General features: G+C 35.6%; 1 protein-coding gene across 4 annotated transcripts in view; it reads left to right on the top strand.

The window, feature by feature from the left end:
* Nucleotides 1-12,767, top strand: part of ABCD3 (ATP binding cassette subfamily D member 3) — a 76,921-nt gene that overhangs the window by 44,208 nt on the left and 19,946 nt on the right. For all 4 annotated transcript variants that reach the window (XR_013384415.1, XM_077905496.1, XM_077905497.1 and 1 more), the window contains 8 exons: nt 1,978-2,120; nt 5,363-5,432; nt 7,811-7,880; nt 7,970-8,067; nt 8,178-8,269; nt 8,702-8,793; nt 8,875-8,950; nt 9,079-9,142. Coding sequence is in view for 3 of the 4 variants with exons in the window: in XM_077905496.1 (XP_077761622.1) it covers nt 1,978-2,120; nt 5,363-5,432; nt 7,811-7,880; nt 7,970-8,067; nt 8,178-8,269; nt 8,702-8,793; nt 8,875-8,950; nt 9,079-9,142 (705 nt within the window). In the remaining variant the exon portion in view is untranslated. The remainder of the gene's footprint in view (nt 1-1,977; nt 2,121-5,362; nt 5,433-7,810; nt 7,881-7,969; nt 8,068-8,177; nt 8,270-8,701; nt 8,794-8,874; nt 8,951-9,078; nt 9,143-12,767) is intronic.

A 12,767-nucleotide genomic window follows, 5' to 3' on the forward strand; every position in this document is an offset into this window, starting at 1 on the left:
AAATTTGTGGCATTAATAACCAGAAGTGCTTAAACCTTAACATTCATGTTCTTACTGTTGTAAAGTAATGTCTAAAAAGAGATTTGGAGGCAGCCATTTTAATATAAATGTTAAAATATCAGAAATACCTTTAGAGTGGCTATACTGGTTTATAACATAATATGTAAGTTTATAATAATATAAATGGTTGACTATCTCATGAGCCTTATTATCCTGTCACTCTAATATTTGTGTTGGTAAGAATGACGTTTAAACTTTCTCTGAGTGTCCTTATTGAAGTATAACTTTAGTCATGTAATATGTGCTGTTACTGTTACATACTTATTACATGACCATGTGATAGTGTGACTATTCTGTGTGTATATATATATGTACATGCATATGCATACACATCTTGTAGTTGATTAATACATAATTTATACAGTGGTTTTTGCCACTTTCCAGAACACCGGGGAGAGTAGTTTTTTATCTGAATTTTCTCATCTATCCTCCTAAACTTTTGCAACCCTGTGATACAGGTTTAATTATTCTTCTGGCTTGTTTTTACTATAAGCAAGTGAGGGGCAGCCCTGGTGACTCAGCGGTTTAGCACCGCTTTAGGCCCAGGGTGGGATCCTGGAGACCCAGGATCCAGTCCCACGTTGGGCCCCCTGCATGGAGCCTGCTTCTCCCTCTGCCTGTGTCTCTGCCTCTCTTTCTCTGTCTATGTCTCTCATGAATGAATAAATTAAAAAAAAAAATCTTTACTATAAGCAAGTGAATAGGCCTAATCCCTCCTGTCTCTGTGCTGCAGTATTTTTATGGTACTTACTACATTTTTATAATACCTAAATACCTCTCCATGTATTCCTGTTATCTGATTCTGCATTTCTCAAAGGTAGAAACTGTTTTAGTTCTCTCCTTTGCCCACTCTTGCATTGATTGTTGAATGCATCAGATCAATCATATTTAATTAAAAAATATTGAATACAAATTATAGTCCACATTTATTGTACTAGGTAGTGGGGATAAAAAAAAATAAGACACAGTTCCAGCTGAAAAAGGTTTATAATCGAGTGAAAGAATAGGTATTCAGACAGTTATTATGCAGAGTGATAAGTACAGTAGTAACAGAAGTTATAATATTTTGTGTCTGAAGAACTGGAGGTGATATTTGAGCTGCTCTGAGGAGGATGAGTTATCTGTTAGATATGTCGAGCTTTCAGAGCACTTCATTGAATGGCACGTTCAGGAAATAGTTTTAGTATGACAGATCCTAGGATATAGAAGGAGTGAGGGAAGTGCTTGTGATAAGCTCAGAGAGGTAAACTTAAAAGTTTCTCGCTTCGGTTAGTTAATGATGAAGTTACTCACTAAGTTAGAAGTTATGGCAGCTGCAAACAAAATGTAAGAAGGGAAAGGCAGGTAGAGCTTATCTGGGGGACTTTAGATTGAGGCCCTACAGAATAGTGAGGTGAAGGTATATGGTATTTACTTGGAAATGCTACCTTAGATTCTTAAGAGTGATGGGGGTAGAGATAAAAATTTGGGAGAAAAGATTTAAGGATGAAACCTCAGGGGGGAAAAAAAAAGAAACCTCAGGGAATATTAACATTCCAACAGAAGGAAAAAAAAAAAAAAGAGAGAGAGAGATCTGAGAGTTTTTGTGGAATCTTAAGGGAATATCAGGAAGCGTTCCATCAAGAGTTTTAGATGCCATAGGAAGAATGAGGACTACAATGAGGAGTTTTTAGGTAGGCAATTTCAGGAAAGCTGGGGATGAGCTACCGTGTTGAAGAAGGAACAGAATAGGTGAGTAGTTAAAAACGTGAAGGCCCAGTGTGTATTTTCTCAAAAAAGAAATAAGGGGGAAAAAGTAGCCAAAAGAGCAATTTCTCTCAAAGTCACTGGAGCTGATGATAGAAATTATGCATGTTGCATCCAGTGAATTTATTATGATATCCTTGAACTTCGTATATTCTCTTCCAAAAATAATAGGGCCCAACAAGTATGATGGCCTACTTGATTGTTTCTGGACTATTCCTAACTCGACTTAGAAGACCCATTGGTAAGATGACAATAACTGAGCAAAAGTATGAAGGAGAGTATAGATTTGTTAATTCCCGGCTCATCACAAACAGGTAAGGAGAAATGTATTAAATTTAGGTGTACTAAAAATTTGTTTTTTATGGATATTGTTGTCATATAACTTAACTCCACAAAGTCTGGTAGGCACTCTTACAAATTTGTATTTGTGTGTGTGTCTGTATTTACCTCTTTTGAATAACACATTATGAAGAATACCAGTTTTATAGATTAGTAATCCTCAGCATTTCTCTCTCATTTTCAACTGTGTAGTATCCCTGGTTCACCTCTTCATATCTTTTATTGACTAATTTTCTGTTGATTTCACTTTAAACACACTCAAAGTTCAATTCAAATTCAAATTTACTTACAGGGAACCCTGAGTGGCTCAACAGTTGAGCGTCTGCCCTCCCCTCAGGGTGTGATCTGGTCTACCTTTGGGCTCACTGCATGGAGCCTGCTTCTCCCTCGGCCTATGTCTCTGCCTCTCTCTCTCTGTGTCTCTCATGAATAAATACATAAAATCTTTTTTATTTTTTTTATTTTTTTTTTTTTAATTTTTTTTTTTATTTATTTATGATAGTCACAGAGAGAAAGAGAGAGAGAGAGGCAGAGACACAGGCAGAGGGAGAAGCAGGCTCCATGCACCGGGAGCCCGACGCGGGATTCGATCCTGGGTCTCCAGGATCGCGCCCTGGGCCAAAGGCAGGCGCCAAACCGCTGCGCCACCCAGGGATCCCTAAAATCTTTTTTAAAAAATTTACTTATAATACTTCTTCAAATGAAAACCTGTCTCAATTTATCCACAAACACTTTTATTTTGAGACTATATATGGAATACTAATTCAGTAATTCAGTCTCCCTAAATGTATCTCTACCTATTTTCCAGGCATTTTCCAAAATAGGAAGAAAAAGTATTAGGCTTTGGAGCCAGCCTGACTAGTTTCAGAATATGCCTCCTCCACTTATCAATTATATATAATATGACCTTGGCAAGTTAGTTATAGCTTCACTTATCTTGTTTATAATGGAGAGTATAATACTATCTTGAGGATTAAATATGAGATAATATACAAAGCTTCCAGCAAAGGTTTTGATATGTAATAGGTACTCAGTAAATTTTCTCATGTGTTGCTCTATAAACCTTAAGTCATTTTAAGGGTCCTAATCTTTATTTAGTATGTAAAGCATTTACAAAATTACTCAGATTACTCTTTTAACGGTTCCTTCTTCCTTTATTTCCTTGTATTGCTAAAATGGTACCAATTTTAAACAGTGTTGTGCTGTAGGTATGTGGAAGAATAGACGGTTGGTTGTGCAGAGAGATGATTTGCCAAGTGAATCAAAGATGGTATCAGCTAGAATGCGTTCTTTTGTGAGAAACAGAAAACCCTGACTCAGGTAGCTATAACAATAAGCACATTTAGTACTTGACATAAGAACTCTTAGATAGCCCCATTCCAGGCACAACAGGATCAGGGCTCTGGCTCTTTGATGTTCTCCTGGCTCAGCCGTCTTTTGTATGTTGCCCCTTCCTCAACCTAATTTTTCTTGTGATCACAAGATAGCAAAAGCAGTTCCAGATCTCATTAGTCCTCCCCTGTAACAAATGCAGAAATAAAAACAGGCCATTTCTTTAGGGGCAGGAACCAAATGGAACTCATTCCTTATAGATAAGGTTCCATTCCTAAACTATTTGGGTGCATAGGAAAGTATAGATGGATAACTAAGGAAATTGGAGCTCTCTTACTTAGGAAGAAAGTTGTGGTAGATAGGCAGCCATAGTGTTCTGGGATGTTTTTACCCTTTAAGATCGTATGGAGCTAAATGAGTCAGAAGTAGAATGCTCACCTCCTCTTCCTCCATAGGAAGATACTCATATGTGCAGAGGAGGTAGGAGGACAAGAGAAAAGTAATTATAGGTATGGAATTGTTGCTTAAATTGGGATTCTGATACCCTGGGGCTCTATATTATCCTGCCAAGGAAATAGTGAAACACAAGTCAAACATGATTCATCTTTATACAAAGTTAATTTTGTGGGACACCTGGGTGGTTTAGCGCCTGCCTTCTGCCCAGGGCGTGATCCTGGAGCCCTGGGATTGAGTCCCACATCGGGCTCCCTCCATGGGGCCTGCTTCTCTCTCTGTGTCTCTGCCTCTCTGTGTGTGTGTCATCAATAGATAAAATCTAAAAAAAAAAAGTTAATTTTGCTTGAAGGGGTTGTGGCAAGAGCTACCTTTTTTTTTTATAATGGAAAAAAATGCAGGTACATTTTGGATTAGACTGTAAAATTCACATATTTTTTTAAAATTCACATATGCAGGTACATTTTGGATTAGACTATAAAATTCACATAATGGAAAAAAATGCAGGTACATTTTGGATTAGACTATAAAATTCACATATTTAAAAGAGACTTTAAAGAAGTATTAGGTGTTTATCGAAGGCTTTTTAAACTATACCCCCTAGATTCCTATGTAAATCTTTACTTTGCTGTAAGAATTATTTTTCTAGGAATGTTTACATCATACTGAATAGGGAGTGGAAAGACTAGACTTTAGAGTCAGATATGAGTTACAGTCTCAGCTGCCTAACTTGCTAGCTGTATGACTTTGACAGACTTTTCTTAACTACACTGAACCTTTCTTCATCTGTACGAATGCCCTTTTTCTTCTAGTCAGGATTCTTGTGGTCCTTATGGGGCCATTCAGGCCAGCTCAAGAAAAGGGAAGTTGTTGTGAGGGTATGGTGGATTCCCGGCATAATAACGACTGTGCAGCCAGGGCTCCTGGAAGCCGGCATTGTGAGGTTGTTCGGACTTGGTTTGCTTTTTAGTCTTTCAAAAGCTGTATGTCATGGCATCACTCTGTAGCTTCTCTTAGCTGTTGTTTTCTCCTCTCCCTCCTGTAGGATCTGTACTCCATTTGTCGTCTATAATGGCTATCCCAGCCCTGCCTTCCTATATGTCATAGCAACTTCCTTCTTATTTCTTATTAAAGAAATTAAATTAATTAAATTTCTGAGAACTAGCCCAGCACATCTTTTCCAACCAGGCTACGTAACTTGTATATGCAGCATATGGCTGCTGTTCGGTCTGTGATCCAGTTAGGTGTGTATTCCTTTGCTCTCTAATCAGCTGAGCTAGGAGCAGGGTCTCAAGTACAGACAGGACTGTGGCCAGACATACCCATTAAGCTTATAGTCTTAAGTGTCGATTTAAATAAAATATTCCGTCATCAAATACTTTTCAGGCATTGGTAATATTAAAATTAATTACTAAATTATTTTCTTTAATAGTGAAGAAATTGCCTTTTACAATGGGAATAAGAGAGAAAAGCAGACAATCCACTCAGTCTTCCGAAAACTGGTAAGATAATATGCTTCAGGCTCATGAAGTTATAGAAAGATTTTTTTTTTGCTTATGTTGATCTGTATCTATATATACCTATATAGGTATATATCTTAAATCTTTAAGATACTTATTTTTAAATAACTATGAAGTATTTTTATACTGTATTTTCATAAAAAATAAAAGAATAAAAATTATCATATCAGTATATAAAGTTTCCCAGCTACAAAAATAGATTGATTTGTTAAAGCAATTGTCAGTGTAGTTTTAGAGGTTGCTTAGTAGTTTTATTTAGTGATGTTTTGTTTTGTAGCATTTTGTTTTTGTTTCTGTAGCATTCTTGAAGATACTATGGTAATTATTATTTAGAATAGGGGTCAGCAAATTATTTCTATAAAAGACAAGATAATACATATATAGTTTAGGCGTTTCAGACGTTATGGTCTGTATTGACATTCAAAAGTAGTCATATACTCTACGTAAAGAACTTGTATATTGTATATTTTAAGAACTATACATAAATCAGTTTTTATTTTCTTGCGATTTGGAAAATTTGAATTCAAGTAATTGGAAAATTTGAATTCAAGTAATTTCATTACTTCATTCCAAAGATATTGAGTGCCATCTAGATGCCTGAGCTTATTCCAGGTTCTAGTAATAATAATAGTGGACATAACCTATGAAAATCCTTCCTCTAAAGAGCTTACATTGTAGTGGAAATTTGTGAAACTAAAAATACATTTGAGGTGATTTAAAAAGGTTAGAGAAATTGTCATTTAAAATTATTTCAGGGGTGCCTGGGTGGTTCGGTTGGGTGAGTGTCTAACTCTTGGTTTTGGCTCAGGTCATGATCTCATAGGTTTTGGGATTGAGCAGCACATTGGGACTCTGTGCTCAAGAGGGAGTCTGCTTGGAAGAGTCTCTCTCTCTGTCTCTTCCTCTCCCTTTCTAGAATAGATAAACCTTTAAAAAAGTAAATTCTTTTAGAAATTGGATTTTTGTCTTACTTATATTTGACATGACTGAACTCTGATAGTGCTCACTGATAAAATGCACTTAAGGTAATTTTTCCAGAGAACTGCGGTTGATCAGCTCACTCTTTATATGGCTTGCTTATTCTTTTCCTTTAGATTTTAGCCCAAAAGTTAACTTACTGTGGCCTTGCTTTCTCTGGTTAGTCTGTCTGAAATGGCTTCCACCAGTTACTTCCCAATTTAATGCAATTTATAATTATCTTATGTACAAACATTTGTCTCACTTGTTTACACTTGTCTCCAAGTGTAAACTCCATGAGTTCAGGGACTTTGTCTATTTTATTCATTATTGTACCTTCAGCATTGAGCACAGCATGTAATATGTTGCATTCATTGAATAAATGTTTCAGTCATTGTCCTTTTGCAAAAGATAGAGGATGCCACCCTCTACTCAGAAAACTCATATTTTAGTAGAGGAGAGACGATAAATAACAATATTTTATATGGTTCTGGATAGTAGTGAATTCTGTGACCAAGAATAAAATGGGATGAAATGGTACAATGTGGTGGCGGTGGTTGCCTAGATACTTTAGGTAGGATGGCAAGAAGGTTGGTCCTGAAGTGACATTTTATCAGAAACCCGCATGGAATGAGGAAATTAGTCACAAAATAGAAATATCTAGGACAACAATATTCCTGGCAGAGGGCAAAACAAGAGGAAAGCCTTAAGACAGGACCATGTTTGAGGAGCCAGTATTTCTGGAGCTCAGTGAAAAGGAACAACATAGAAGCAGATGAAGTTTAAGATAGAGTCCAGTGCCAGATCATGCAGAGCTTTGAATAATCTGATAGATGGAAAATTTGAGAACATTTTTAGACTTACAATTTTGAGGTAGTGTGTGATCGATTAAAGCTACAGACCAGGGCTGTATAGCATGGATGACATTGGCACTTGGTTCAGATCGAGTGTAATATGATTCTTAGAGAAAGCATAGACCAGATGTTTCCAGCTAAACCAAAACACTAAGTGCCAATCTAGACAGCTAGTATTTTACCTAAATTAGCTTATCCTTCTGTTTTATTGTTTTGATTATTGATCAATTTTAACACGTATATATCTGACAATATTGGGAATACAATATTATATGTGGATAATACCAAATTAACATTTATATGTAATTTCAATTCATTTGCATAAAAATGGTTTCATAAAGTATTTGGCATCTGCTCTGTGATAGTATTGTGCATGAAATGTGACATACATATAATCAGAAATCATAGGTGATATTTATGGAATAAATTATATAATTTTTAAATTTTCGGTAAATATTTATGGAATAAATCATGCAGTTTTTTTCAGGGTAGATTCATATTTTTATGTGCATACATAATATATGTTATTTTGTATTTTCTTTCTACCAGGTGGAGCATCTCCATAATTTCATTTTGTTTCGGTTTTCTATGGGCTTCATTGATAGCATAGTTGCCAAATGTAAGTATGCTTTAAAAAAGGTAGTGGAATGAAATTTGTGGAGAAAGTGAAGTGTTGTTAATGATTAAATGTTAACTGTTTTGTTTCAGATCTTGCCACTGTTGTTGGTTACCTAGTTGTAAGTCGTCCTTTTCTAGATTTGTCTCATCCTCGACACCTCAAGAGTACACATTCAGAACTTCTAGAGGTAAAGTATTGTAATCATAGCCATAATAAATTGAAATTGAAATTTAAAAACAAAAGCTAATTTTTAATCTTAGAAATATAAGTGAAAACGAGTATTTATTTCTATTTAAGGATTACTACCAAAGTGGAAGAATGCTTTTGCGAATGTCTCAAGCTCTGGGTCGGATAGTTTTGGCTGGCCGTGAAATGACTAGATTGGCTGGGTAAGTAAGATTAGTAATACTGAGTAATTGCAGAAAATAAGTTTTAAAAATATGTCATACTTAATGATTGTGCCCAGTTGAGGTTAAAATAAGGGGCAACTGAAGCCCCATTTCCTGCTCCTCGAGCACATTTTGATAGGAAAATTAAGGAACATTTTTCTCTGAGAGTGAACTTTTCATGTTTCCTTAAGACAGCTCAGCTGTTTGGAGCCTCCACCAAGCTGTCTTGCTTAGTATATAGTTAGTTATACGGAGTATATACTTAGTATATAGTTATACTAAATTATAATTTTAGAAATTTCAGTTAAGTTTGAATGAAAGTTTTGAACTTGTACAATGTTACATGTCAGTTACTTTTCAAATAAATATTAAAAATAGTAATGAAAGATGGCCTTTGCAATTTTCATTATGACTTTTTTTTTTTAATTGCAGTTTTACTGCTCGGATTACAGAATTAATGCAAGTACTAAAGGATTTAAATCAAGGCAAATATGAACGCACAATGGTCTCGCAACAGGAAAGGGGTAAATATGAATGCACTAGGTCACATAGTTTAAGTTTTGACTGACATAATGTGATGCTTTAATACTTGTTTTCCACTTAAGGTATTGAAGAAGGAGCACACTTCATTCCCTTGATACCTGGTGCTGGAGAAATCATCAATGCTGATAACATTATAAAGTATGTATAGGAAAAGTTCTTTAGCATCATAAACATTTCTTAAATCGCATAATAGCCATTCTCTTTCAGCTACATTTGCTTAGTGTTTAATATAAAATTGTAATTTTTTTAATCAATTTCCTCTGTAGATTTGATCATGTTCCATTAGCAACGCCAAATGGAGATATCTTGATCCGTGACCTAAATTTTGAAGTAAGTTTTTAAATGATCTTATAAAAGCTTAGATCAGATTCAGAATATGAAATGAAAATTTTGTCTGAATATGTAAAATAACTATAAGGCTTGACTTAGTCTCTAAATCCACAAAATTGTTTTAAAAAGTAAGTCTTTGAAACACTTAGAAATCAATTTTTCTTAACTGTTAGGACTTTAAAGTTTCAGATACTACTGTCAAACATTTTAAAAAAAATACAGTCTGTCTCAAGAAAGCCACAGAAAATATAGTTGATTGTAATCCCCAGTGAGAAATGAATATTTAAACATGCAATGTAATTTTAGTCTCTAAGTTGAAAAAAATTATGATTAGGCATTGTTTTGACTGTGCAGGAGGATCTGTACCTACACGAACCAAATATAGACTCTATTATTACTGAAAACTGTGGAAGAGCAGCATAGTAGCGCTGCAGTAACATGCCAAGTGAAGAGTGGCGCTGATTCAGTAGAGTTAGTTAATCAAATGGGAACATGGCAGACTCAATTAAAAAGAAAAAGCAAAAGAAGAGTATTTTTGTGTGATTTATAAGACACTCCCAGGCCTAAGGGTTACTATTAGAATATATGTCTATTATGACTTTATGAGTAGTTCAGAAAATCTGGTTGCTTAGTAACAGATTCCTACCATGTAGGCTGTCTCCCCAAGGCTAGCTACCACTTCTTTAGAACAGCACTGTTCAGTAGAATTGTCTGCAGTGCTTTTGTTCATTATAGTAGTCACACTTGAAATTTAATTTTAATTAGATTGTAAATAGCTACATGTGACTGACTAGTGGTTACCAAATGGCACAGCACAGCTCTAGAATTCCTCTTTCCATGCCTCTGTGGCCTTCTATAATTTGTGTTGTATGTAAAGATTCTTTTCAACTGCTTTAACTTTAGCAATGTTGTCTGATAGTTTAAAAATAAGTATAATTATTGGATTTGTTTCTAAATTGTTATAATCTTAGGCAAGTCTTCAATTTTGTTATTCTTAGTAATTAAATTTTTAAGGACATCTCCACTTTTCTTTTTAAGAAACTCTAAAAATGAAAAATGTTAGTTATGCAGAGTACTTTGAACTTAATTTGACAATGTGTATTATATATTACCATATTTATCTTCAAGCTAGGAAACAAGACTATGTAGAGGAAATGTAAATATAGTTGATAAATATTGAATGACTCCAGGTATTGCAGAAGTGTTGTCTCATTTAACCCTAGGTGCTCTACTCATTTTGGTGTGGTCCCTTGGCACAGTAGGTGGCCACCCACCAGGCTTGATTTCAGGGAATAAAGCAGAGCTCAGAGCCCCATCTTTGTTAGATTTTCAGTAGCTCCTTTATTGCCATTAATTACCCCAGGAGGAAAGGGGCCATGGGATTTCTTCAGTGAACAATCCTCTCGGCCCTTCCCACACTTTCCCTCATTCGGTCTATATGAAGAAATAGATTGCACTAACTGTGCAGATGTATACATGGCTTAAGCATTGTGATAAGAGGTTCTTTGGGATCTGTATGCACAGTTGCATAGAACAGATAAGATAATTATAGGCTGTGATATTACTTTGTCACCTGTCACTGAAGTCACTTTCCTTTTTTTTTTTTTAAAAAAAGATTTTTATTTATTCATGAAAGAGAGAGAGAGAGAGAAAGAGGCTGAGATACAGGCAGAGGGAGAAGCAGGCTCCATGCAGGGAGCCTGACGTGGGACTCGATCCCAGGTCTCCAGGATCAGGCCCTGGGCTGAAGACAGCACTAAACCGCTGGGCCACCAGGGCTGCCCAAGTTGTCACTTTCCTATCCAGAAGCTCTTTCTTTTAAAGCCCTTATGTTTGGATTTCATATACTTTTACCATCAGTCCCTCTAACTGCACTCTCTTAGTCTCAGACACTTCATTTTCTTGCTCTTACTTTGGTTTCAGTTGGAAAGTCCTATTTTTGAGTCCCTAGTTAGGCCCCTACTTGTTCAAGTTTTTTACTTGGTGACCATATTCTGTACCACCTGTTGTCTATCCTGTTGATTCTTATTTTGTCTTCTCTTCCAATGGAAGCTGTTTCTTTGACTTTTGTTCTTTGGGTCTTCTGTAATGAATTCCTCTTCTGTCTCTTTCTGACTCAAGGTATTTTAAGTTACACTTGGCCTTTTCCCATTTATTCTGTCTTTCTGTCATTTTTCATAGCATAGCCTTCCTTTATACACATCCTTCAGTTCTGTGTAACCTTCAATTATTTTCTACCCATTTGTCTTATTTGAAAATAAGAATTTTTCACCTGAAAGGGGCATAACAAAACAGACGTGGCCACCAGAAAATAAATATTTAATGCTTTTATGATTATTTTGTCTTTTGTTTTTACATAGTAACAATATAAACTTCTTTGAGATTGGACATTTTATACCTCATTTCTTTATGAACTCCCCCAGCACAGACATATCTATCTATCTAGATGTAGAACTGAGGAAATCCTAAGAGATTAATGACTTGTGGGTTATAATGTGGGTGTTAAAATAGTACTTTGTAAGTTACTCAAATTTTTATGTTTAAAGTAAGGCACATTTATAATATTTGAAGAAGCCTGTGAATCTTCATAAGCAGCATATTTTTGTATAATCTCTTAAATCATATTATGTATAGAGCTATTTTTGATGACTTCTTGAGGTAAATTCATAAGTTGAATTTATCAAAAAGTCTTTTATCTGGGGAATATTTTAATTTGTAAATATGTGGTACGTCATATGTGGAATGTAAGAAACAAAACAGATGACCTAGGGGAAAGGGGAAAAAAAGAGTGAGGCAAACCATAAAAAAAAAAAAAAAACCTCTTAACTATAGAGAACAAACTGAGGGTTGCTGGAGGGGAGGTGGGTAGGGGAATGGACCAAATGGGTGAGGGTATTAATGAGGGCACTTGTGATAAATACTGGGTGCCATATGTAAGTGATGAATCACTGGATTCTACTCCTGAAACTAATATTATACTATGTTAATTAATATTTAAATAAAACTTGAAACATTGAAAGAAAAAGTAATGGTACAATGCATCTGTTGCCCCATTAAACCAGTCCAGGAACCTCAATGATACAGTGTTATTAAGAACTTAATTTTCGGGGCACTAGGGTGTAAGTTGTTGAGCACATCTGCCTTTGGCTCAGGTCATGATCCTGAGGTCCTGGGATCAAGTCCCCATCGGACTCCTTGCAGGAAGCCTGCTTCTCCCTCTGCCTATGTCTCTGCCTCTCTGTCGCTCATGAATAAATAAATCTTAATGGTTTAAAGGAGTAAAGTCCATGTTATAAATGGGTTATTTTTATGTTATGTTATATATAATATCACAATAAAAAAAAAAAAAAGAATGAGCTACTGGGCACTTAGGTGGATCATCAGTTGGTTGGGCGGCCAAAGGTGGAAGTGACAGAAGAGAATGGAAGGATAAACAAAATGTGGTCTATACATACAATGGAAGAGTATTCAGCCTTGAAAATGAATGAAATTCTGACACATGCCACAGCATGGATGAACCTTGAAGACCTTATCAAGCTAAGTGAAATAAGCTAGACACAAAAGGGCAACTATTGTATGACTCCACTTGTATGAAGTCCCCAGAATAGTCACACTCATAAAGTAG

Source organism: Canis aureus, chromosome 8 (assembly GCF_053574225.1).
Source record: "Canis aureus isolate CA01 chromosome 8, VMU_Caureus_v.1.0, whole genome shotgun sequence".
In the NCBI taxonomy this organism is placed as follows: Eukaryota; Metazoa; Chordata; class Mammalia; order Carnivora; family Canidae; genus Canis; species Canis aureus.